Source organism: Tetrao urogallus, assembly GCF_951394365.1.
Source record: "Tetrao urogallus genome assembly, chromosome: 1".
Lineage (NCBI taxonomy): Eukaryota > Metazoa > Chordata > Aves > Galliformes > Phasianidae > Tetrao > Tetrao urogallus.
In genome coordinates this window covers 178,516,106-178,541,810 of record NC_136813.1, presented here as the reverse complement: position 1 = coordinate 178,541,810, position 25,705 = coordinate 178,516,106, and the positions used below count along the sequence as shown (strand labels likewise).

Sequence of the window (25,705 nt, the reverse complement as noted above, 5' to 3'; positions counted from 1 at the left end):
GCTTGCTCCTGTGTGAGAGCCCTCCTGTGCCGAGGGAGTGCTGCAGCCCCCACCCACAGCACGTGGCCTCAGAGCTGCTCCTTGCTATGCCTCTCCTGCATGAAAAGAGGCACAGTTAGAGCTGCACGGGGCTTCACACTCTTTGTCCTCTTGAACACGTTGATATCTAACAAATGTGCATGTATATAGAAACATATAAAAGTGGTGAGGCAGTGGCACAGGCTGCCCAGGGAGGTGGTGCAGTCACCATCATGGAGGTGTTGAAGAGGCATGGAGAGGTGGCACTGAGTGACATTGTTAGCGAGCAGTACTGGTGGGAATGGCCTGATGATTGGAATAGAGGATATAGTGGTCTTTTCTAGCCTTAATGGTTCTGTGATTCTATGATTTGCAGCACACACATCTCACATCTCATTTTGTCCTTTAACACAGTGCTGACGCGCTGGGTAAAGGAGCAGCATCAGATGGGACACATCTTCATGCAGAGCTTTTGGCACTGCCCAACACTGCAATCAGCGCAGGCTGATGCTCTCCACTATGAGGTTTTGTTCAGAACTCTCTGGGCAAGCACAGATGTTTTATAGAATCTCTCTTGGGCTTTGTTTTATTTGGTAATTTCATTCATAGGCTGGATGACGAAATAATAGGGAGCTTGTAAGATCTGCAGATGTTGCCAAAGGACTCCAGGCATCTTCATGGACAGGAGTAACATCCAAATGAGTTTGAGAAATTGGAGAATGGATCCAAAACCAAGAGGCGGATATGAAAAATGACAGCAGTGTGAATTGTTGCTCACAGGGAGGAGAAGTGAACTTTTAAAAGTGCCAACAGGAAGGGTAGAGGCCAGGCAGTGTGGCAGAAGGGCTGTGGGGCCCACACGTAGCCCAGGCAGGTCCCGGCCCTGCAGGCGGTTGGCAAATACACTGGAAAGGAATCTAGGATTTTTAGGAGCAAACTGGATAAATCCCAAAGCACGTTTGGTTCTGGGTTGCAGAGGGGGCTGAGCTGTGTGATCTCTTGGGTTACTTCAGCCTCCCTGTGCCACGTCACTGCTGCTGGTCCATCTCTGCTGGAATACTTCCCTCAATTTGCTTAAATCAAATCTAATTTTCTGACTGCTGGCTGGCCTGCATCGTGCATTCTGCAGGCGGCCCTGATGTCTTTCCTCTCTCACTGCCACCTGCAAGAAGGATGCATTTAGTGCTGGGAAGAAGTGGGAGAGGGCAAAAAGAAAGGCAGAATACGAGCAGGAATCTCTTCTCACTGCATACCAGATGTTTACTTGGGTGCAAAAGCAATGGGAGAAATGATTGGAGTGAAAAAATGTGCTGGTAGGGACAACATCTCCCATTGGGGAACTCCTGAGCTTGCTGGGCTCAGGGCCACCTTGCTGTGCAACGCGGTTGTGCTGATTCTGTTCCTGAACATCTGCTGGTGGTTGGTGCTGGGACAGGACCATGCACTGCTCTGCCCCATAGAGCTCATGTGAAAGCCTGGGTCTTAACCATGCTTTTCCATAGAAATGGGGACTGTATAAATGAGAACAAGTATTATTGTTCCAGCAAAAATGAACTTGTACATTAACATTTAAAAAAAAAATCCCTTTGGGCTCATTGATTGCATTTGTTTAATGGCAAGTTTTGGCAGAGAGGTTTGCAAATCGAAGCTCCCCACCTTTGATTCTGCCCCTAAATCATTAAGTAGTGAAGCTCTCACACCCTCACCTTGCATCCTGACAGTTCATTGCCTAATGTTTAGCAACATTTACAGAAAAGCTGGCCAGGTGATACTGGGAAAAACTTCATTTCCAGAGTGCTGCCAAATCCTTGCAGGTCCCTGCTGTGCCTCACAAGATATTTAATGAAGACTTGCACAACAGCCTGAGAAGTACAGTGTGAGCAAGAGCATCGCTTAGCGCTCGTTGTCTCAAGAAAGCCAAGAGTGGAGCCAAGAAAGTCAGAACAGCTCCTTCTGATTGCAGCCTTGGGGTCAGCCCCACTGCGGGGCTGGAGGCAGCGTCCCCTCCATGGTAGGAGGCTGTGTTGGGCCTGGGTGGCTCTCAGCGCAATACCTGGGGTTTCTTCCATGCAAATCCTGCAGGAACAATGGATGCAGTTCTGAGGAGATCAGAGCCCAACTGCAAAACAGAAGCTGCCATGCCCAAATTCATCCCGAACTTCAGCCTCCTGGTGAAATGAAGGCATCCCAGGCAGGGCTGGGAAGGCTCTTCCAGAACAGCGCTGAAAATAAACTCCAGAGATGGAACACAAGTCCAAAAAAAATCTTAATTTATTGTAAATTCTCCTTTCGTCTCTGCTGCAATTCCAGTGTTCTGCACATTAATAAATATACATTTGTTAAAAAAAACAACAAACAACCTCCAGTGTCTAATCTGCCATAAAGCTTTTAAAAAGTCATAAAAATAGGTTTTAATTTTTTTTTTTTTGTCATTAATACAACTGACCCTCCTTTACTGCAACAGTTCTGATCAAAATAAGACTACCTACATCTCACTGGGACAAAATATACATACACAGATAGGAAACGACTCCCACAGGCTCCGCACAGTGCCTGAGCACATGGCCAAGTGTCAGACACCCGAAACATTCAAAATGGTTTTCCCTCAGCCAGAGAATTTCACACAGCACACTGCATCACCTGTAGAGGAAGAATACCCTTCCTCCCCTTCCAACTGCCTCCAAAATGCATTCAAAAATGCACGGGAATATACCAAAACTGAGACCGACACATACTTTATTTCTCTTTTCTTCCCCCCCTGCATTCCCACATTTCTGCATCTCCCCTTTCCCACGGTGCAAAAGAAAGCTGATGCGTTCCCACAGGGCTGCATGGGATGTGAGGAGCCCCAGGAGCCCTGGTGGCAGGCAGCAGCTCACGGCCGTACCATTGCCCACAGAACCTTAATCCTTCCATGCGCCTTTGGACACACTGGGAAGGGCAGGGATGTGCCCAGCAGCTGGGAAGTGAAGCCTGGCCATCCTTCCAGCCCTGTGTTTCTGCTCTGATCAGCAGCGTGCTGACTGCAGGGGGACAGGAATTAGCAGCGCCATGGCTGCAATGCAGAACGCCACTATGTACAACCTGGGAGGGGGACCCTCTCCCCGAGGTCCCTGAGCCACACCAGCAGATTCAGAGCAACCCCTCTCACTTACACCACTTGCTTTTTTATTCTTGCTAATGGCAATGCTGATCTGAGTTCTGCCATACAAAGACGGCGTTGAAACCTTAAGACTAAGATACAACTTGTTTTTAGTCCTGAAGTGCAGTTTCCAAACATTTCAGTGCACTGAGAGAAGAGGCCAAAACACCAAACAGTGGAAAAAACACAAAGCATATTTTGTCACTTGTAGAAGAGGTTACAAAGAAAGATGCTGTGTCCTTACAGTGGTCCAAAACCTGTCAACAAAACTTACTGTATGCATGGATTTAGGAGCTATCTGTACTGTGTTGCTCTGCATTGCATGGCAGGCTGGTTTCCATGCAAACCTCTGTTACTTTATTGAACGCCGAATTCAAGTAAAACTGTGCAACATTTATATAAAAATATCAAAACTCTTTTAACTGATTTCCTGTTATCAAATTAAGAAGATCAGTATAAATGTAAAATATACAAAAGAGCTTTTTCTTTCGCATCACCATACAAAATATATAAAAGTATCTACACTTTATATATATATATAAATATATATATAAAGGGTGTGTTGTTTTTTTTCTGGAGACGACACGCCCATCGGGGGGTGGGCAGAGATGCTGGCATAGAAACTAAAGGACACTTGTTGGGACATTCCTCCGCAGAGTGCAGCGGGCCGATGGGTCACACTGCGGCCGGAGAAAAGTTGATGAGAGCCACCTGGGGTGCCTGCCTGGAGCCCGGCGGGCTGACTCGCTGTAGGACTGCGGCGGTAGCTTGTTTTCCCTCGCTTCTCCCCAACAAATATGCAGCCCCTGAGGCACTGTCCACACTGTGAGGAGGTACCCAGCCGTTCCGGGCAGCCCTGCGGCCGTTCCGTGCGTTTTGGCACGGGTTGTTGTTGTTGTTATTACCCCAGAGCAGCCCCACGGCGGATGCAGCGGGCACCGTGTTCCCAATGCGAGCACCGGTGCTCTGCCAGGGCACCACCACCCTCGTCCTCGGGCTACGCAGTGATCCCGGCGAAGTCGGAGGCTCAGCCCCACGGTGAGGAGTCCAGAGCCACGATCACAGCTCCCTGGTGGTTCAAATTGAAGTTTCATTACTGCCTCTGTTAGTGGGAAGAAGTGATCATGCAGGGTTAGGGTTAAACTGGCACGGGCAAATGTTCCCACCCGAACTGACCCAATCTTTTTAGTTAGGTCTCACGCTCCACTGATGCTTGCCAACTGAATGTTGCACGGGGATCACAGAATCACAGGGGTTAGGAAGGAAGGGACCTCAAGAGATCATCGAGTCCAACCCCCCTGCTAAAGCAGGTTCCCTCCAATAGGTTGCAAAGGTAGGCATCCCAACAGGTCTTGAATATCTCCACAGAAGGAAACTCCACAACCTCTCTAGGCAATCTGTTCCAGTGCTCCATCACCCTTACCATACGGAACTTCCTATGTACAAGCTTTAGGCCAATGCTCCTTGTCCTATTGCTGCACATCACCGAGAAGAGAATGCTCTTCCTGAGCACACCCCTGCAGGTGCTACAGGCTATTAGAGTTGTACAGCGGGTGGCTGAGGGGTGCACTATTTAGAGGAAAGTTTATGGAGTGTGTGTTTGGATAACCCTTAAGTGATGATGTGAGGCTCACACTCAGACCTTGCAAGCTGTTAGAAACGTATTTCAGGCAGATTCACGCATTCCAAACCACGATCTATTTCAACTGCCAGTCCTCAACAGCCCAAACATATATTTCTTCAGTGGGCTGGGAATGCTCTGCACACCCTTGAACAGCATTGGGAGTCTAAAGTGTAGTGGGATAAGGTTAAAGATGGGTAAGGAATTGTCTCTGGTTTTGAAGAAGGAGTGAGACTACTCTTTGTGTTAGTAAAAGGAAGATAATGTGTGCAAAATGTTTACACAGACTTTACTCAAGGCTGTTCTCATTTTGAATGTGAAAACTGCAATGAGTAATGAGTTTCTGAGAATACCTTGTGGTTGAAAGCTTGCTCAGCCTTTTGTTAATGTTCAATTCTGTTTAGAATGGCAAATACGCACACTGTATGGTGGGTGGGAATCACACACCTGGTAATTTAGGGTCAGAAGCTCAACACAGCACTTCTCTCTGCAGCTGTTAGCTCTCCAGCCCAGATAACATGTTCCTCCTGCTTGGCTGGACTCCCACCCCATTCTCCCCCAGCCTCACCCCACACAGTGCTGGGCTTCCTCAGGGGTTTTGGGTTTTTTCCCCATCTGCTGACCTCCTGGCCACCCAGGACACCTCTTGCTGGACATGCATCAAAAAGTGCTGCTCCATGTATTGCCCTGCTCTAATCCTGCTCCTTGGGTGCCTGATATTGGCCAAAGTACAATTAACTGCACCCTGTGACGTGTCCTGAACGGTCCCAAACATCCTCCTTGCTACAAAATAAGAGAATTTGTGAAAAAGAGAGAGAAAAAAAAAAGCTCCCATGGTCCAAGGTGCGTAGAGGTGAGAGACTGGGAGCACAGAGGTGGGAGCAGGGGGTAGCCCTGAGCAGAGCATTTTCCTAGGGCACAATCCTCACAGCTACACTGCTCATTGCTCGTGCCAGTACAGAGCACACCAAGGTGACCGGTGACAGGTGTCTACCACAGCACATTGCCTGTGATACCTGATTTTGACCTTCTTGTCAGTGAATCACTATTGTGTGTGCACATGACGTGGATGAGCAATGAGCCATGCACTGGCGAAGGACTCTGGTCCAATCTCCATGAAATCTTTGCTCATGTGGGATTATGCAGATGGAGAGCGGAGGGAGAGGTGAGAAGCATGGAAGGTCTGCCAGGGCATCCCACGTGGCACTTACTCTGAGTCTGATGTCTCAGCATGTCCTGTTCCCACATGGACGTTCATGGCCATGCCATTGAGCTGGTCTCGAGACTGCTCCCTCCGAGCATTTTTGACTGTCACCCCCGAGTCTGAAGGAGAGCGGACCCCATCGTTAGTCCCAAGGGAAGTAGTCCTGGATGAGATCGTGGTCTGATTGTAATCTGACAGCTTTTCTCGCAGCCGATTCTTCATATTCTTGTCAATCAGTGGGGGAGGGTAGGTGACTTTATTTTTTAAGATGCCTGTCATCAAAGAGAGGGAACAATCAGGATTTTGAAACACATCAGTAAATTCATTTATCAAACTGAACACATCTGAGAAGCGACTCTTTATATTTCTTAATAAGAATTCTGGTTTGTCATTTTATTTCAGAACCAAAGGATCAGAAATCACCACTTCCCCCCTGGTAATACAAGCTGAAGCCATTAGGAAAGTGCTCTCCTAATGATCCCAATCCCCTCCCTAACCGATGCTTATTATCGCCCCAGTCTCATGGCCTGCTTGCAGAGCTGGACTGGCTGCACTACCTTTCCTCTGCTCCGGCTGCTGGTTGTTCTGGTGGGACAGCGGTCTGTTCTCCTTCTGCTGCCCATCATTCTCTTTGTCCTGTGGTGCTTCATTGCTGTGGTTCACCTGATTTTCCCTGTGAAGCTCAACGTTGACCTTGGTCTCAACTTTGAGTTTCTGTTTCCCGCTGGGGTCCTCGCTGTCGCTGGCCGTTATGCACTCTGTGGGCCAATAGGGTTTCACATGATTGGGAAGGGTATCAACTGCAATGCAAAAAAACACTCGCTCGAAAACCACTGTTGGATAGGTGGTTAGCAACTGCTGCCCAGCCAGTGTTATCTCCAGCAGCTGGGAAGGAGATGTGTGCCAAACCAGACAGTCAAACTTGCTGTGTGCTTCAGAGGATTGTCATTGCACTGCACTGCTGCTGGGGTGCAGCAAAGCCCTCAAAATACCTCTGGCAGGATGGCAGGGTGTCCAACTCTGCCTAAAACAAGGCTGTGGTTCCGCACAGAGAAGTGTGAGACAAACCTAACCCTCATCTCTCCAGGGCTGGCAATCCCCCACGCTCCCCAGGTATGGTTTCTGAGAGGTGAGGGCAGCCGAGGCACCTCCCACGGCTCCACTACATCCAGATGCTTGTGCTGCCCAAAGAGAGACAAGAACTTCTTCCTCGTGCCTACAAAATAACAAGTTCCCTCCCCCTCTTCCTCTCCTTTCGCATTTTGCTGGCTGTGTGGCACCATTTCCAAGTGCTGCTGGGACCTGCCTGCAAAACATGCTGACTGCTGTCTGCTCGAACATGGTTAAGCTGCAGATTTGCTCCAACATCTTTTTACTTGCACTCATTTTCCCCTATGAACAAACTCTTGAAAGAAAGAAAGGCCTCTAAGCTGGAGACAAGGATCAATCTGCAGTAGCAAGGCACGGTGGTAGGGATGCCATCTCAAATATATGCTACCTGGTAAATTCGTTACATCTACTTAAAGCTATTTTGAAGAAAATAAAACTATTGCTCTCCCCTTGCATCAGGAGTACCTTTAGGTGTGCTGTGGAGAGGGCCACGCTCATTGTTTTTGGCAGTGGATGTGTTCCACTTTTTCTCTGGCTCAAGTCCATCTTCTTCACTGTCTGATGAATGGGAGGAGGCATAAGAGCTGCTGTGCTCATCAAGGGACAGTTCACTGTCAGAGTCTGAGTCGTGCTCTGCAAATGCAGAAAGGAGAAATACAGCAATGAGAAGGTGACCAGGAGCTGGATGCATCTGTCTGCAATGCATGAAGAAAAAGAAAAGGCAGGTGTCTGGCTCAGGACGTGCCAGGGATGTGCACTTAAACCCACAAGTGCTCTCAAGATTAAATCAGAAGGACTGTGGCATCTGCCTAAGTCTTTATGGGAAGCGTAACTGCTCTGTTCAGCTAATGGGAGCTGCAGAACAGAATGGGGATGCTTTTTGCACTGTTCAATACTCAGAACAGTAACTACACAGGATCTCAATCAACACAACAACTGGCAAGCCCAGGTACTTAGAAATCTAAAAAAGCCTGCAAATGTACTCTTAAAAACTGCTACAAGGCAACAAAATTTAACAGCAAGACCCCAAGTGAAAGGAAATCAAACAAGAGACACTTCTCATTTTCTTGTATGAAATGCACAGTCATAAAAAAGGATACTGCCTCAAGGTCTCAATCATTAAAAGATGTCCAATTAAAAGTCTAGAGCAGTAGTACATAATTTGTGAGAAAGAAAAGGGACGCCAGAAACTGTCAGCAGCTGTGACAGCTGTCAGATTAAAACTGAGCCATCACAAGAAGCAGATACATATTTCCATTCCAGAATTCCCTAGTAAGGCAACCACTGCATATCTCCTCACGCCAACAGCATAATGAGAATGAGATGCAGAGTAACTGCTCCTGCTGTTACAGAAGGCTTTGAAAAAATTGCTGAGAAGGGAAAGGTTCACAGATGGGTCAAAGCACTTACAAGTAATTCTTACCATTAGATTTAGATGGATTCCTGTGAAAAATGGAGGAATCTGCTTCAGTCTGACCAGCCCTTGCTTGACTTGAGGATCCACTGAGCTTATGAGCAGCATCATCCCTTAGAGGATAAAAACACGGGACACCTTTCTTGGTCATTTCACTGTTCTTACAACAAGGCAGACATGCAAATGAGATCCTTTTGCCAGCTGCAGTGCGTGCTAGTCAGCCCATGCTTATCTGATTGCCAATGTAGGCACTTCTACAGCAAGACACAGGTAATGTCAGCCTTGGAGACATGAATCATCATTCTGAAAAAGCCTGATGTTAATAATCTAAGTCCTGCTCCTTGAAACACATGTGTATTTTAACAGGCAAGCAGCACAGCCAAAATAGTTAACACAGCAGCGATGGTAACCACTGCACTGTTGGAAGTCACCATTGCAAAGATTCAAGCAAAAGAAAATGCACCAAAGAAAATGACAGTCACATGAAACATAACTGTTAAGACAGAGCAAGTAACACTCGAAACATTTCTCTTTTGCTTTTTGTTTTCCACAAGAGTAATGAAAAGGGAAAGGCAAGCACCTGAAAGCCATGCACCTGCCACCGGATTACCTGAGGATATAAGCAAGGTAGCTATTGTGGCTCTTGGCTGACCTGACGGTGCTCTCTAGGGAGACAGTGGATTCCCCAATGGTTGTGCGGTACATATTTGGCTCTTCTATGTACGTGTTGTTACAGTTCAGAGATCGCTGAAGGGGGAAAAAAAAGACACGAAGCAACAGTGAATGATAAGAGGCATTGTTCTAAACAAAACATGGTGGATTCCTGACTAGGCAGATCTTTCCATTCTGCAGCACATAGACTGGGAGAGAGAGCAGTGCCCAGTACTGACGCAGAAGCTGGAGTCTGAGATCTGTAACTGACTTTTTTCTTCAGCTGATGTACCTGCTCTTGAGTCTGACTGTGCCTGAGTTTCAGCAACGACTTTCAGTTCATTGCTGCTGGACAACAGGGGCCAGGGCATTGTATGCCTTCTTGACAGAAAGATTTTAAATGTGACCTAAGGGTCTACTGTGAGCCTTTAAGGGCAATGGAGACTAAGACTGATCATTTTCATAATGTTGATCTTGAGTCCATATATCTTATTAATGTTATTGCAAATAGACATGGAATCAGATCAAAGCAAGAAGTCTTAAAATGGTTTTCACCACAGCCTGTGGGCAGGGACCTGGGTATTCATTACAGCACTTTGAATATTCAAAGCTGGTGGACATGAGGCTCTCAGACCCAGCTCATCAGAAGAGTGTCGGTGCCTCATTTCAATCAACCAATTAATTGAAAACCTTTGCAGTTCTGAGCCTTAAAACCTCTTCCTCAATTTCCCACCTGGTAATAAAATCTAAGCATGCCATCGTCTCCCTTCCCCAGCCAGGGAGAGACTAGCTGCAAGCTGGCAGAGATGGCACCATGTTAGAGGGTACTTTCATGGTTCAATCTTATGGATTTAGGGCTCAAGACCACAATCTGATCCTGTTAAGCTTACCAGTGTAGGTGTCACCTGGATTGCAATATATATGGAGGAGTAATCAGTTACTTTTACTTACAAGTTTCAGACTTCTACTTACATAAATCAATAGACTATAATCAGAATAATGCAAGTACCAAAGTGGTTCAGAATACCCCACATACAAATTCTGTGCTTGCTTTTCCTGACCTTTGCAAATATAAAAAATAATGAATGCCTACTGAAAGTCCCATTAGACATGCTGCCTGTTAAAGGTCTTTAAGGAGTGATTTTTGATGCTGAGGAAAAAAAATATTTCCTGTCAAAAGTTTTAAATAAAACACTAATCAAAACTTTTGAGCAGTCCTCGGTGAGAAAGCAGACAATTCACTTAATTGTGAACATGCCAATTATAAGTGCATTTTAGGTGACTTCTACCAGCCAGAAAATCATTTTTTTCCCATCTTTTTTCTTACAGTTAATAAAGTAGCTCTTGTTGCAGTGGAATCATCTGGAAGAGGTTTCTTTCCAGTTAAAGTATTCTTCAAGTGCTTCCTGACTTCTTTGTTAAATACGCAGTGGAAGAAGAAAATGAACAGCCCCTGGATCGTTTTAGAGAGAAGAAAACGAAATCTAAATGATTCATTACCGCTGAACTGCAAACATAAATGAGTATTAGAGAACAGCATTTCTGAAACAACCCTGAATTCCAGTTCACAGTCCATGATTTCAACAGCAGTAACTATTTCCTGTCTTTGACTGAAATGGCCCTGACTGATCCCTTCTGCATAATTTGCTTCCAAACTTAAATGTGCATAAATGGCCTTGGAAAATATACAAAGTGATGTGTTCCTATAGGATTTATAGAGCAGAGCTCATAGTAGTTGTCACTCTACCTCATAGTTCTCAATGTATCCAATAGGGACATCAGTGCCACTGGAAGACATCTCAGGAAGTTTCAGGGTTGTAGCTGCATTAAGTTTTCAGAGCTTTTACACTGATTCTGAGACAAAATCAGTAACAGCACACCAACAATATCATGGCCTTTAGTGAAAACCTCTGGAAATGGGGAACTACTGTGGTAGTGTCCTTAATATTGCTGCTGAAAGAACTTTAGAAAGCCTCATTAGGCATGAAGAGATGCTGGGGTCAGGGAGCTTTTGCCCCTTACATTCTTCCTTCTGGAAGGAAAAGGCGCTGAAATTGCCAGGGCTGGGCAGCCTTTGGCCTGCCAGGAACACACATGAACACACTTCTGAGGGGGCAGGGAGCATGCACGTGTATGTTCTCAGATATATTTGCTTTGAGGGAATTCATGCAGCTGCCAAACTGTTATCCATTTTGGTTGGAGATATAGTATATAGAAGCCAATCACTCATGAAGTTGCAGCTGTACCAACATTACAAGATGCCTGCATTTCAAGATTTCAGCCAAAGCAATTGACTGAGAGTAACTTTAAACTTCAAGCTCTTTTTCTAAACATTCAATCAAATGCAATCTTAGTTGGCATTAGCACTTTGGGATTATTCATTAATAAAACTCACATAAATGTCCCTCTAAAGAATACAAGTTCAAAGAAGGCAATGACGTGAAACGCCACATACCACCGTGCCTCTCCAGGCAAGTTTGGAGAACTCCAGCCACTGACTTTCCTCCCTCTCCTCAGGTTTATATTTAATTTTATTTCATTCTAGGCTTGTGGAAGCCTGGTTTTACAGCCTAAGTGGGAATATTTATTTCAGAGCACACCAAGTTGCAGTGGTAGAATATTTTCCAGGCTGGTCTATCTGATGTGCTTGCAAGGCCTGGACAGGCACCTCCTTGGGAGACCTACCAGACTTCTTTTTCTCTTTCATTAAAATCTGTGGTTCTTGTGCTGCAACTGACAGCAGTGGCCTTCCAGCAGTGGCTGTTTTAGTACTGTAGGCAGTACTAATTAGCACGACTTCGTAATTACTTTCATGCCAGATCTCCTACAAACCATATTCTGCATCTTCAATCAACAACAGTGCAGATCAAACAGGTGATCCAGTAGAACCCTACTGCAGTGAGTCATATTTAAGAATCACCATTTGACTAATTTTCTTAAATGGTAACTTACATTGTGAAAGCAACAAAATGACTGTTAACAATGAACTTGCAGAAGACAGCAGCAAAGATTTTGCCTCTGGAAAGATACAGGTATAATTACCTACTGTTATTTATCTGTCGTTTTCTGAGAGCACTTATCTTAGGATGACTGAAAGTGATAGACTGCAATTACTAGAAGCTACGGTTTTGGTGAACAGAGCACTCCCTTTGAGAAAACAATACAAAAATTGTACTTAACACCTCAGTTACAAAGTTAGCTAACATTTACCTATTTTGGGGGCACAGCAGTGCGTTCACTGAGGTCATTCACTGACAAAATGCTAACATACCTGCAAGCAGCTGAAAATGGCAAAGAGATAGTGAAAAGTCATGACGTCGCTGTTCACTGCCATCAGCCCCAGGAGCCACGTGGCACTGATGAGCAGAAGGAGCAGAAATGCCGTCCGCAGCACCGAGCTGTGAAGTAAGCACAAGAAAGCACTTGCAGCATGAAGGAGATAGGAGGAAAGCTCAGCTTCTCAACACAGGTGAGAAAAAATGCCCTATCCTTCTTGAGAGTCCACACGGACCTGGTGAGGAGTAAATGCCCACGGATTCAGCAAAAAGAAGGCCCTTGAGGCAGTGCTCACCAGCTGCCAATTCCCAACCCCTCTCCTAGTGCTATCTAATGACTTAGAATACTCAGGTTAAAAAAAAAATTAGAAAAAAGGCAATTTCTTTTCAAGTCTGTTTCTAGGGTGATCTTCCAACAAACATGGCTATTCGCCAAGCCCTACTGTTCAGTCTTGTTGACTCTGAGGCAGAGATCTGGGCGGTAAATGGCCAGGTCCGTCTCAGTTCTGTTTGTTGAGTTCACGTTCGCATTCTTTCCCAACGTTACAGCCCAAGGCTTTGAATTGAGAGCAGTCAGGGGAGTGTATGTTTGCTTAAAAACATTACTTACACAGACACTTTCCAAAGTTGGTGACAATTCCAGTGGCAGAGGTTTCATGTTCTTAGTAAAATGGCTGACATTAAGTAGCAATTTCTCCCCATTTGTTTAGGGAGATTTAAGGAAAAGAAAAAACTAAAAACTGAGATCTAATGCTGAGTAAGTAGCTACAGAAAGCCTTTTGAAATCTTACACAGCTACCTGTTTGTAAAAAGGGGCTGTCTTGACACTAGCTAATCACACTGTAGTTCACAGGCAAATTCTAAGCTTTGGGCAAAATAAGACTTAATGGGAATGTGCTGCCACAACAGCTCAGAAAGGCTGCAGGTTTCAGCTTGTGGGCTCATCCCACGGGGAATGGGATGGGGGTGGAGGCCAGTCCTCAACACAGGAACCACAGTGGGCCCCTGCCTGACCTGACTGGTCATCCTGGTATGCATCAGGGAGACATTTCTGAGCATGGGTGAGCACGAGGAGACTCAGAATTATGCCCACCTGGAAATGCCAGGAGTGAGGTGAAGTGTTAGCAGGCAGCACGAGGAAAGAGACACGGCAGGACTGTAACACCACACAGAAACCAATCTTTTCACTCTTCCCTCTCACGCCTACAGCTGTCACTAGTGCACAGCAATGTGGGGGAGGTTTTTACAGAGCTGCCAAGGGAACCCCAGAAACGGGTGCTGGTAACTCTTCCAAACTCTTCCACCAATGCAGACTGGCTCTTTCTCCAAGTATCTTACTTATTTCCAACTCTGACTTTCAGGTAGTTCTATCCCTTTGTTATTCCAGGACAGAACTTCTTCTACAGCTTTTTGAACCCAAACTTACATGACTCCAGTTTTTTCAAATGAACGTTGTCTTCGTCTGCATGATGCTTTCATTGCTAGTATAAAGATGACAGTGTTTATCTGAAAGGGAAATTGAAAAAACAGCACGAGTTCTTTCTCCAGTTTTGTTAAGATTTCATTTTTCAATGACAATAACATTTTTATCCTAAAATGGTTTGGAGTGCCAAGAATATTGTCCCTTCAATTCACATGTTTCTTCGAGTTCTAAAATTCATGTTTCAGGCCAGTATCACTCAAGATTGTTCTAGGATTCCATCTGGGTGAAGCACAGCAAGGCTGCCCTGTGCAAAGGGGTTTGAATGAAACACAAAACTCAAGAATGGCTGTCTTTATCTGGATCAGAGTCCACTCACCAAGTATCTTGTTTCTGCTGAGGCCAAGGCAGAATATAAGAAAAACAGAATAAGCATTCAATGACAGTTACACAAAAAGCCCCTCAAGCCTCCACTGATTTGCAGGGTTGGGATATACGAGGAGGGGTGGTACTTCATCACTCATAGTGAAAACTTATGCTGTGAATTCTTCCAGTCACTCAATTTCTTAAATCATGCAGGGTTTACCATTGCCATCATCCTATTTCTGTCTCTTCACAGAGCAATGGCATAGCTCATCCTGTTTTGAATCTCCCTCCTCTTTCTCCTATTTTCTGTGTTGGAAAAGACACTGCACAGTTGGCTCCACAGTTGTATATTCAAGGCTATCATACTGTTACAAGCTTCTCCCCATTCTCTTCTCTGAAGCTTTCTTCTCTTGAGGCTGAAGGCTCCTAGTTCACTTAATTGCTCCCCAATGGGAGCAGTTCTATGTCTCTGTTAACTCCCAACCCTAATCCAAAGCACTTCCAGGTGTACCTCACTCTTATTGGAGAGAACAAAACTGCACTTGGCATATAAGGTACAGTCACATGTATATGTATCTTCTGGTGATCAGTTACTGAGAGAAGCTTTAAGGGAGAAAAAACTCAAATTCTTTAGAGTTCCTAACATTTGAATTATTTAATATTTTTTTAGGAATTCTGGATGAATCAACTATTTGCAGCTCATTTCATTGACTTGTTTTAGAAGTGGCCCAACCAACCCTTCAAACATGGAACAAAACAAATGGGAAAAAACAAGCATCTTTCTAACCACAGGGCTGGACTGTCCACAAACAATCTTTGCACTAGCAGCCAGGAGCTTAGCTTAGCTCACATTATCTCTTCATGCAGAAGATGCAAGCTTGAGTATACTGGTTTCTAAGATAAGGAATACTGCTGTTTCAGACTGTGACTATTGGTTGACAAAACATAGAAGAAAAGGAAGTAGAAAGGAAGAGACAGGTCAGGATGCCAACTCCACCATACTTACCACTACAACAATTACAATGGGCCCAGCAAAACTCCAGATAAGGGTGTCGTGAACAGACAACCAGCAGAAATCAGGGTTCCCATAGCCTTGTGGATCCAGCCCAACAGCAAGCCCTGAGTCACAAAATGGAAAGACAGGTCACCAGAAAGGTGCTGATGAGATCTATATAACAAGGCACAGCAATAACGCTGTCAGACCACAGCCTAGCAAATAAAATTATAATGGCAAAATGTGTTCAATCCAGGAAATAAAAATCTAGACAAATATTAACATAAAACTTCCGTAAATCAAAACCTTTGCACTGGCTATCCCATATCAAATGACACTATGGGTTTTGCCTACCAGAATAAAGTTCAGCTACATAAATCTACAGTAAATGTAAGTCCCAAGTTAATTGTATTCCAGCACAATTTTATAGCCATATTCACACATAGCGCTGAAGCCTTCGGGGTGAGTGACATGTTGAGGAATTTCAATAAGCCTACACAGCAGAATGACATGAATCATAACTAAGGAGATGTCTCTACTACAAAAAAGTGCATTCTTAACTGCTGTGAGCTTACTGTCACTAAAATAACACTGGAGACAAAGGAACTTGGGAACTCACGGGATTTAACTGCTTGAGCTCAGGAGCAGTGGCTGAGATTCATTTTGAGCTGCAAACCCAGGTAAGAGCCTACCTCACATTGCTTTCAGCACTGTTTGAAATGGAGTTTGCTGATGCCCCAAGGCAACCGAGTTAAGAACACACCTTTTATTGCTTTATTTTTCAAAGCCTGGAAACTTGTGAGAGAATCTCAGAGTCCAACCTCTACCTACTGACTTACAGTGCTATCTGACTTTGTGCCCTGCGCCTTGCCTATATGGCAACAACTGGGATTTCTGCCTTTGGCCTGCAAAATACTGCAAGAGTATTCTTCAAGAGACAGAAATGGATCCCTGCAAGGCCCTCAGCCAATGACATATGGTAAATGGCTGCAGCCTGTTGTGTGTTCACCAGGGGCACCTATTGTGCTGAGCAGATGACCTGCCTCGAGCAGGCGTCCAATGTTCAGGGCAGCACCGCTCTGTGCAGTGAGGATCTGTGCCTATTAATAACCACTTTTCTGAGCTGAAACCTGTGTGCTTTGACAAAAAGACACTGCAAAGAAGGGAGAGCTGTGTTTTACACTTACTGCATAAAAGCTGGCACGCAGCCAACGTTCACATCTGGTGCAGACCTATGGTCTATGAAAACTAAACTGGCAGTTTAGCAAAGCAGTGGATATTGGATCTGTTTTCTCTGAAGCGTGGAATGAGATAGGACTGGTCTCTCTCGCTCCGTTCCCATTGGCTCTTCCACCGCTGCCTTCAGCAGTTGCCATCCAGAAAGAATTAGCCATAAATGATTAAGGGACCATAAAGTATTTTATACAGATGTAATTCTATAGACACAGGCTGTTTCCCAGGACTGGATTTCCCCATTAGTAGGTCTTAAGCTACGGTCTGACCAAACATCTGGCTCTAAGAGTAACTGGCAGACTGCAGTATTTTTTCACTCCCAAAATCCTACCCTAAAGTTCCCCATTAAACACATGGGGCAAACTGCAGCCTTCAGGTAGGCGGTTCAAATTTTACTGGAGTCAACAATATGTGAAATAACACTTTACCCAAAGGCAGAATTAAGCCAACGCAATTTAACATAAAGACCATTTTGGCACACCAATTAAATGCTCTGAGTGTGCGGGCTGTACGACAGCTCCCTGACGCTCAAAACTGGAGAATCTCTGCTGGGGAAGCCCAGCACCCATCCCACCAACATGCCAGGAGAACACATAAGGCACGCTTTGACCCTTCAGAGTCCCTGCAGGCCCTGCAGCAACTACTCACCAGCCTTACCTCTCTCCTGACTCACCACTTTGCTAAAGATCTACAGCAAATCTAGAGATTTTGGCAAAAACTATGATCTGGGGTATACTGATTTAAGGATGATGTAAGAACCTGTTCTAACACGAGCTCTTGATGGCAAGCAGTTATTGCGAGTGTATGCCAGCCAGTTAGCATGTTGCCACAAAGAGGGGTCTTGCTGGATGCCAAATCCAGAATTTTGTTCCTGGGGCAAGGAAGTCATAAAATCCCTTTCCTAGATGGATCAAACTATGTCTTAAAATGAGCCAACTTAAAGTGAATTTAATTTGCTTTAAGCAAATTCCACTATTGCTCCCCATGGAGGAATATTCCACATCCTTACTCTTTTGATGACAGTAAGCCTCCTCCCACCCTCAAACCTACATTTATTCACAGCAATTTGCTTTTGTATGGAGTGATTAGATGTGGTTCTTCACCACTGGGCTGTTCCTTATGTAAACATTTTGCTAAGATGTTTTTCCCTCTAAAGTTCAGGTTTCCCTTTTGCACATAGCCAGGTCCTATCACAGATCCCTTAGCAATACTATGTGCCAGTTCAAAGTGAATGTCGAGCACAAAAAATATGAAGAAAAAAAAAGAATAACAAGTTAAATTGACTGCTGCTGTAGGTTCACTTTTCTCAGGATATCTACAAAGGAAATGCACTAGGCTTCACAGTTATCTTTTAAATAAATATCACAGAATGGCCAGGGTAGGAAGGGACCTCAAGGATCACGAATCTCCAACCCCCCTGCCACATGCAGGGCCACCAACCTCCACATTCAACACTAGACCAGGCTGCCCAGGGCCCCCATCCAGTCTGGCCTTGAACACCTCCAGAGATGGGACATCCACAACCCCTCTGAGCAGCCTGTTCCAGCACCTCACCACTCTCATAGTAAAGAACTTCCCCCTGATATCCAACCTAAATCTTCCGTCCTTCGACTTAAAACCATTTCCCCTCGTCCTGCTGTTATCTACCCTTCCAAATGTCCTTCTGATGACCAAGACTAAAATTCTTTTCCATACCTAAACTTTTCCACTACTGAAAAACATACACAATCCTTCTCTCATCAAGAAATTTAAAAGAAATGGTGTTCAAAATGCATGTTAAGAAGTTGGAACCTTCTTTAGATAATAAACTTTAAAATTCATAGCAGAAACTTACTTGAAATATGTACAGTAACAAAGCTATCCAAAGGCAAGAAATCCCAATTGTGCTCTTTATAAGGAAATAATTTTCTATTCAGATGATTTCTGAACCTGGAAGGTCAAACTAATGGCTTTGCTTTCTTGATTCACTCTTGATTCCACAAAATCCTCTGACTCCTTCAGTAATAAGGATCTGACTTCCTTGTTTAAGTTAACTGTAAATCAGTGGATTCAGAATTTATAGTACAAGAGACACCTTGGAGCTGTAATTCTTAATATACATATTTTTAACACTGAAAAATTGTCCCAAGTTAGAGGGAACAATTTCTAATCAGAAAAATGTAAAAGGGATGCACTTGCGATGTACAGATGAAATAACACTGCTGCTGAGCTACTCTGAATTCACTAAAATTCATGAGAAACCAAACAAGAAATGGAAAATCCTTCAGATGAAATAATACTGGGGAGCTACGTGTTCTGAAACACAAACTGCTCCCTTCCATTAGGTGATAATACTTCTCTTCTACCAGAAGTGACAGTGCCGACTATCTGATGGCACTGAATGTTCCTGTATACATTGCAGTGGTGCCGATAACAGCTGCACAGGTCTGAAATGCTACAGAAATCAACAATGTTTTCTATCTGAAGTGCTGGGGATACGTCCAGAGTGGTGGAGTCCTCTGGACCTTCCACTACAACCTGGATAAATTGACATAAGTGGAAAATACGCACAGCTTGATACAGAAAAACTTACCATGTCTCCAGATAGGACACTCTTCCTCCCTACACTATGGTTTGTTTTTACTACGTTTTATTATTCTCCTTTAAGTCACACAGAAAAAAACCATGTATATTTTCAAAAGTCTAATTTGTTCCACAATTATTTTTCCAAGTGTACATGATTGATAGCTATTTATTTGATTGGAGAGATATGTAAATTTCTGTCACTGCTGACAGTATGTTGTTATCCATAAAAATAAATGAGTAAAAGTTAACTGTCTGCCGAAGATCTCATTTCCCATATGGCAACAGATACATGCTGAAACAGTTGAAGCAAAAAACCCCTCTCCAACTGTTCTGCGAAGCTCTTCCCAAGGAGCTGTCTGCCTGCATTAAGGCAGCACCATGTGCTATGGGCAGCACTGGAAATGCCTGACCGCAAAAATAGGAATGAGGGCGGAGATAGATGGGCTCCTGCAGAACAGCCTGGAACACTTTAAAAGATTACTGCCTCCAGCTTTTCATTACTTTTCCTCAACTGGAAGTTATTGCATTTCTATCTGAAATGATGTAAAAGGCTGCTTGAGTATTCCCAGCTCATTTTCACGCCAAGTAAAACAGAGCTGCTGAAATCCCCTTCAGAGAGCATTTACTGCTGGTCAAGGGCACTGCAGTGGGAACATCCAGAGAAGCAGTGCCCCACGGGTAGTATTGCTTCTGAAGCCACTGCAGCCACTTCCCCAGAGACTGTGTCCATATCCCAGCATGGATATGGACAGACTTGACTACCAGCATGGGGAAGGATATTCAGGATGACTAAAAACAAAGTTGTTCAAACGAACACACACTTATATCCAAGCAGTGTTAACAAGTCCTGCTTTAATCTGGGTGCAACTACATTTACGTTACTGTAACACCCTCAGAATCACTTCAGCTGGGACAACAGACATTTAGGGCGCAGATCTGCCAAGTTCCACTGACTTCTACTACTCACAACGCATCTACTGAAAACACTCAAGCGACCGTAGTAGCTGAGTGCATCCATATCCGTTTTCGATGGGGTCACTTTCCAGTGAAGATGACAGGGAAAGCAAACAAAGCTTCTTTGGAGTGGTTGAGGGTACCTGTGATAATGGCAGGAATGCCCCAGCCAACGACGTAGTAGAACCTCATGTGCCCAAAGTTGATGTTCCTCACTTCAGTCAGCATCCGGTAGATGTGGAGCTGCTCCACAAACATCCACGCAAAGGTACTCATGTAGAAGTAGTGCAGGAGGATGGCAATCACTGTACATACAAACTGCAGAAGGAAAAGGGCAAGGAAATTAGAGCTGCTTTTCCGAAATACGCAGTCTGGTGAGTCACAGGCCTCCTATTGCAGCTCGAGGGAAGTGTGATAGGAAGGGTTTGGCAGAAAGAACACACTGCCATTAATTTACATTTCTGTTGGTTGTTTTTTTTGCAGAGATTCAGAAAAGTGGTGCATACTGTGAAAGCCATATTTTTTCTATATTGTCATGCACCTGTTCTGAATCTGCTTTGGCTATATTCTATTGGTTCAGTGTGCTTTTGGTCACTGCCCTTGCCCTTGCCATGTGTTCTATGGTTCATTTCTCTGTGTGTATTTGATGCCCAGGTGACGCTTCTGGCTCTTCCGTCTGAATTCCTTCTGCTTGCAGGCAGAGCAATGCTGGCAGAGCTCATGGCTCTTTCTCCTGCTGTGCAGCTGGAAGTGGGGATGCCCTGCACTGCAGAGGCCACAGACCCTCTGCCCAGCCTCGTGCATGAGTTCTTCCTGTATAACACTGTCCCATCAAATTCAGCAACAGCAGGTTTAACTGCAACAAGCAGACCAGTCTAGTTGCAAAGTCAACAAATTGTTCCTGAAAACTTCCACCAGCAACTGAACTGACTTGGTGTCTCCCATTTACACACCAAGGGCCAACCCATGGGTTTTTCTGCTACTTTGCTCTTCCCAGTGAGAGAGCTGTCTCCCCATAGAATTGCACCATTTCAGTATAGTTTTGCTTTGTTTTAAAGTAGACAATGTGTTGTGGTGACATTTGTAAATAACTTGTATTTGGCAGAGGTGGAGGGAAGTGCGAGAAAGATTTTAGATTTTCAGTTGAGGTCCTTCTTCCTCTTGAAAACCTCCTTTCTAGGGAAAGAAATCAGAGGTTTCAGTCTAGGAAGAATGAATATGCTTAATATGAGCAAAAAATGATCTGTAGACTTCAGCCAAAGAAGTCCAGCCTCTCTTGGAGGTATTTTCTTACCAGTTAAATGAAACGTCTCTTCTCAAATAGGTAAAATTTGTAGAATCATAGAATGTCTCGAGTTGGAAGGGACCCATAAAGATCACTGAGTTCAAGTCCTGGCTCCATACAGGACCACCCAGTTTGATGTGATTTTATGTTCCAGCAAAAGAGCAGCACGCCATTTTGCTCCCATGGGACTGTGCCACAAAGATCTCTGACACTAAGGCTGGAGATCAGGTGAAGGAGTACTAAGGAGGAAGAAGCTCCTGAAGAGCCGGCATCATTTATATGACAAGACAGTAACTCAGAATTGAGTAACAGAAATCATATGAAAAGGAGTCAGGAACTTTAATAATGATAACAATGCACTAATAAGCAGGTAGGAATGAGAGTGTTTGACCATACTGTGGTCAGAGAGCAGGAAAAATGTAGGACCCAAGGAAATCAAAGAGACTGGGCTGTTAATATGTCTAAGAGAAATAGCTATGGTGGGCAAACTGGCAGCTGAAGTCAACTTCGTGATAAAATGGCCATTCTGAACTCTCAGAGCTTCACAGATCTACATTTTTGCAATATCTGTCAACCAAGTTTTCCTCCCAACTGAAGAGCTTGATGACTGAAAATAAGAATGACCACAAGCATCCTACAGCCAAGGCAAAATCTATCCCATTAACTATATTCATTTGCTTGTTTGAGAAGCAAAGCAAAGGACTCTGCCAAGGATTTGCTGATAAGCTTGCGTTAAAGCACTTTGAATAACCACATGATTTTTGTTTCAAAATATTTTACACTGTGCTTTTTTGGGGGCACTGTCCCTGCCTTCTGATTTCAGTGTGACATTTTAGTGTTCTTGCATGGCATAATGCTTAGAACCACAACTTAAGACTTCCCTGCTCAACTTTACTGAGGATTTTATATTATGATCGCCAGCTTTCTGGATTCACTTACTGTATCAGCTCTATTACAACGTCAAGTGTTACTGAAAAAATGTCTCACCAAATAAAAGGCCTTTCCTCCCTCTATGTAAACGGGGATTTTTTGTTTCTACTGGCACACGGACATGAGTAGACTCTTGCCCTGAGCATTACCTTTTTCAGGTAAGAAAAAAAAAAAAGTAAATAAATCACTTTCCATCAATTGTCCAGGGAAAGATTAAAACCTCACCCAGAAATGTGACTGTTAATTCACAGAAACCCATAAAAGCCAGGCTGGGTGCCAAGCAACGCAGCATTATTTGTGCTCCAGCATTCTTTCCCTCTTTATGTTCATCAGTGCATGACTCGTTAGACAACTCTCATTCCATACAGACAGATGAATAATTGTCTCAAGTAGACATGGCTTACAACCCTCCTACCTTCTCAGATTGACTGGGTAGGCTGTAAGGAGCGGCTTCCTGCTCTATGAAATGCATTCTGCAACTTAAAACATTTTCATAAGTGGGTTAAGGGTTTGGGCTGTTTCACTGAGCCCTGGTAACAGCACAGGGCAGGATCGCAGCCCTAAAGACTGAAAATGGGAAGCAGCGGAAGAGAACAATCTGGCAAAGTACAACCAGCATTGCTAAAGTGAACCATTTTACTGCTCTTATAAGCATTCACTTGGTGCTCCAAGATATTACAACAGGAATGTGGAGATGAGAAGCCATCTCTCACTTCCTGAGTTTTGTAAGGTGCTGCAGACATCTGGGCTCATCCTTCTGCTCCACAGTATTCACGTCAGAGAACTGAGTAAACTCCCTGCTACTGAAACACAGTGAAAAATGAGTGCTGTACCCAAGAAGGCATGAGAAAGGTCAAGTTACACAGAACGCTGATGATCAATTGGCCAGGTGAATTCATGTGAGAAACAGTTATTTTAATACGCAAACTCATATATTATGAGACGAAGACAAAGCTGGTCACACATGATGTGAGGCCATATCTAAGGGTAGGTCACTGTGAAAGACTGCTAAGGGACTGGAGTTGGAGTAGAGGGGAAAATCAGAATATGAGACTGGAAATGGCACTGTGAGATGGAAAGTTCTGTCCAGTTTAGCGTTGACAATTTTCCAAAAGGTAAAATGGGGGAAGGAAGCCCTGAAAAAAGGCACCAAAGTGATACGAATCTTAGAAACAGGAAATTAAGCTGTTCACTTTTACGTAGTTTTCTAACTGAAATATTGTTGAATACAGGGTTCTAGGGAAGACAAGTCTTTCAAATATATTATGACAAGGGCTCAACAGCACCCAGTTACCAGAAGCTGAAATTAGACAAAATTTGATAGCACAGAATCATAGAATCATTTGAATTGAAAGGAACCCTTGAAGTTCACCTAGTTCAACTCCCCTGCAGTGCACAGGGACACCCACAGCAGATGCTCAGAGACCCATCCAGCCTGACCTTGAGTGTCTCCAGGGCAGGCTTCCACCACCTCTCTGGGCAACCTGTTCCAGTGCCTCACTACTTTTATTGTAAAAAACTTCTTTTTTACCCCCAGTCTAAATCTCCCCTCTTTTAGTTTGAAACCATTTCCTTTTGTCCTCTCACAACAGGCTCTCCTGAAGAGCCTGTCCCCTTCTTTCTTACAGCCCCTCTTTAAATAATGAAAGGCCTTTCTTTTCAAGATTTAGATTAAAACATGACATGTACAAAAAGGATTTCTAGAAGATAAATTTTTTTTTAGAGTGTTCAGATAATCCCTATGCTAAAATTTCAAATATTCTTTATATATGGTAAGGACAAACTTTTTATTGCACATCATCGCCCATTTGTCTGCTGTCCATTTGATAAAGGAGGATGAGAAGCTTGGACCACTTGCCTGTTTGTCTGCGTGGTAACCACGACTTTTGAGATGAGCACTACTAAGAATTAAGAGCAATATTACATATAGTGCTACAGAGCTAAAATGGCAATGAAATTCTAGGCACAGCATACACATACTCTGTATTTCATATTCAGTCCGTTCATGACTTATGTTTCTTGACATGCACAATGCTGGAGCTGTATGCACTATGCTTTGGCAACAGGTATGATGGAATGAAGCCAGGGTCACCGTGGCTGGGGAGTACAAAGGAAACTGACAGGTTTCCTACTGATTCTTGAGTGTGACAAGCTGTCCCATGCTGGCAAGTGGCTTCTTCCGAACAGCATGGCAGGTATGCAACGTGCACTGAACATCTGCACAGCAGTGCATTGCTGATAATCTACCAGTCAACACCAAAAGCCATTTGGGCTTGTGAGGTACCTGCTGCAGGAGAAACTGGAGAATCTCCTACTGAACAGACAAAGCAAGACAGAATGCATACTGATGGAAAGGAAGGAAGAAACTGGAATTCAGGATTCGGTTCCTGGGATAAGTTTTCAACAGGACTGCTGTCTTTTTTTTTTTAAATAACATACAGATCTATTTCCTAGCACTGGTATTCGTCATGAACAGTACAACAGAATACATTCATTCTGACATTTAAACAACATTTAGGCCGAGCAGAAGTAAAAAGAAGAAAAACTGAAACAGACAGGAGCAGATAAAAGTCACAATATGAGCCCCTGATTTAAATTCTGACAACTCTCACAGTTAGGAGGAATTAACTCTTACCGGGTTTTCGGTTTGGTTGATCCCAATGAGGAAGACAAGCTCGGAGAAGAAAAGGGCAGCCACCAGGTTCTTGTGGATGCTGTGTAAGTTGGACCGCAGCGTGCGGATCAGAACCAGCAGGATGAAGGTAATCAGCAAAGCCACCAATGAGATGGAAACAGTTGTGTAAGTGACAATCTTCAGAGGAAGAACATCCCCATTCTGCAGGAAGAGAGATTGACAGAACTTGTGAGTTTTTTCTTTCTTCTCGTCCAATCAGGCCTACTACTTGGAAAGTCAATGCTTTTGTTACTACTGAATCAATGTATGATTTGCTTCGAACCAGGAGTGGATGATGCCACCTCTTGAGTCACTCAACATTTTGCATGGGCAGCACGCAGAAAGAGCAGGAAGCTAAGTGGGAATCTTAGTGTATTTCAGGCTGGACTGCCCCTCTTGAGGCTGTCCTGAAATGCTAAAAAACCTGTGGAGCTTATGACCTTGTTCCTGCTGTTGTAGTTCTACATGTACCTAGTATGTATCCTCGTTTCATTCCCTCCTCTGCATGGCCTTCTGCAGCACAGACTAGCACAGACATGCATTGCTGGCTATGTCACGCAACAACCAGTTAGCTCCAAAGCTCCTTGAAGGCCCTTGAAGACCAAAACCCATACCACTGAGGCATAAGCTTGGGATCACCTACCTCCCGTTTTGAAATGTCCATCAGGACAGCAAAGCTGGTCAAATGGTTGCACTGGCAGGCAATATGGCTCTGGTTTCTGGAAAACAGCTCACATCCTCTGGAAGACCAGGCACCTGTTCCGCCAATCCTGCAGGGAAAAAAGGCATCTATGGGAGCCATCCTCAGATCTCACCCTCACCTCTTGCTGCCACTGCCCTCCAAGACAG

General features: G+C 44.3%; 1 protein-coding gene across 1 annotated transcript in view; it reads right to left on the bottom strand.

Annotated features, from left to right (window-relative positions):
* Nucleotides 1-4,237: 4,237 nt before the first annotated feature.
* CELSR1 (cadherin EGF LAG seven-pass G-type receptor 1) overlaps nucleotides 4,238-25,705 on the bottom strand; it is a gene marked incomplete at both ends in the record, with an annotated part of 157,028 nt that continues 135,560 nt past the window's right edge. Inside the window, 13 exons of the mRNA XM_079549141.1 lie at nucleotides 4,238-4,262; nucleotides 5,993-6,257; nucleotides 6,543-6,785; nucleotides 7,561-7,728; nucleotides 8,519-8,622; nucleotides 9,120-9,256; nucleotides 10,488-10,613; nucleotides 12,432-12,558; nucleotides 13,862-13,941; nucleotides 15,228-15,340; nucleotides 20,111-20,285; nucleotides 24,818-25,018; nucleotides 25,500-25,626. Coding sequence (XP_079405267.1) covers nucleotides 4,238-4,262; nucleotides 5,993-6,257; nucleotides 6,543-6,785; nucleotides 7,561-7,728; nucleotides 8,519-8,622; nucleotides 9,120-9,256; nucleotides 10,488-10,613; nucleotides 12,432-12,558; nucleotides 13,862-13,941; nucleotides 15,228-15,340; nucleotides 20,111-20,285; nucleotides 24,818-25,018; nucleotides 25,500-25,626 — 1,891 coding nt within the window. The remainder of the gene's footprint in view (nucleotides 4,263-5,992; nucleotides 6,258-6,542; nucleotides 6,786-7,560; nucleotides 7,729-8,518; nucleotides 8,623-9,119; nucleotides 9,257-10,487; nucleotides 10,614-12,431; nucleotides 12,559-13,861; nucleotides 13,942-15,227; nucleotides 15,341-20,110; nucleotides 20,286-24,817; nucleotides 25,019-25,499; nucleotides 25,627-25,705) is intronic.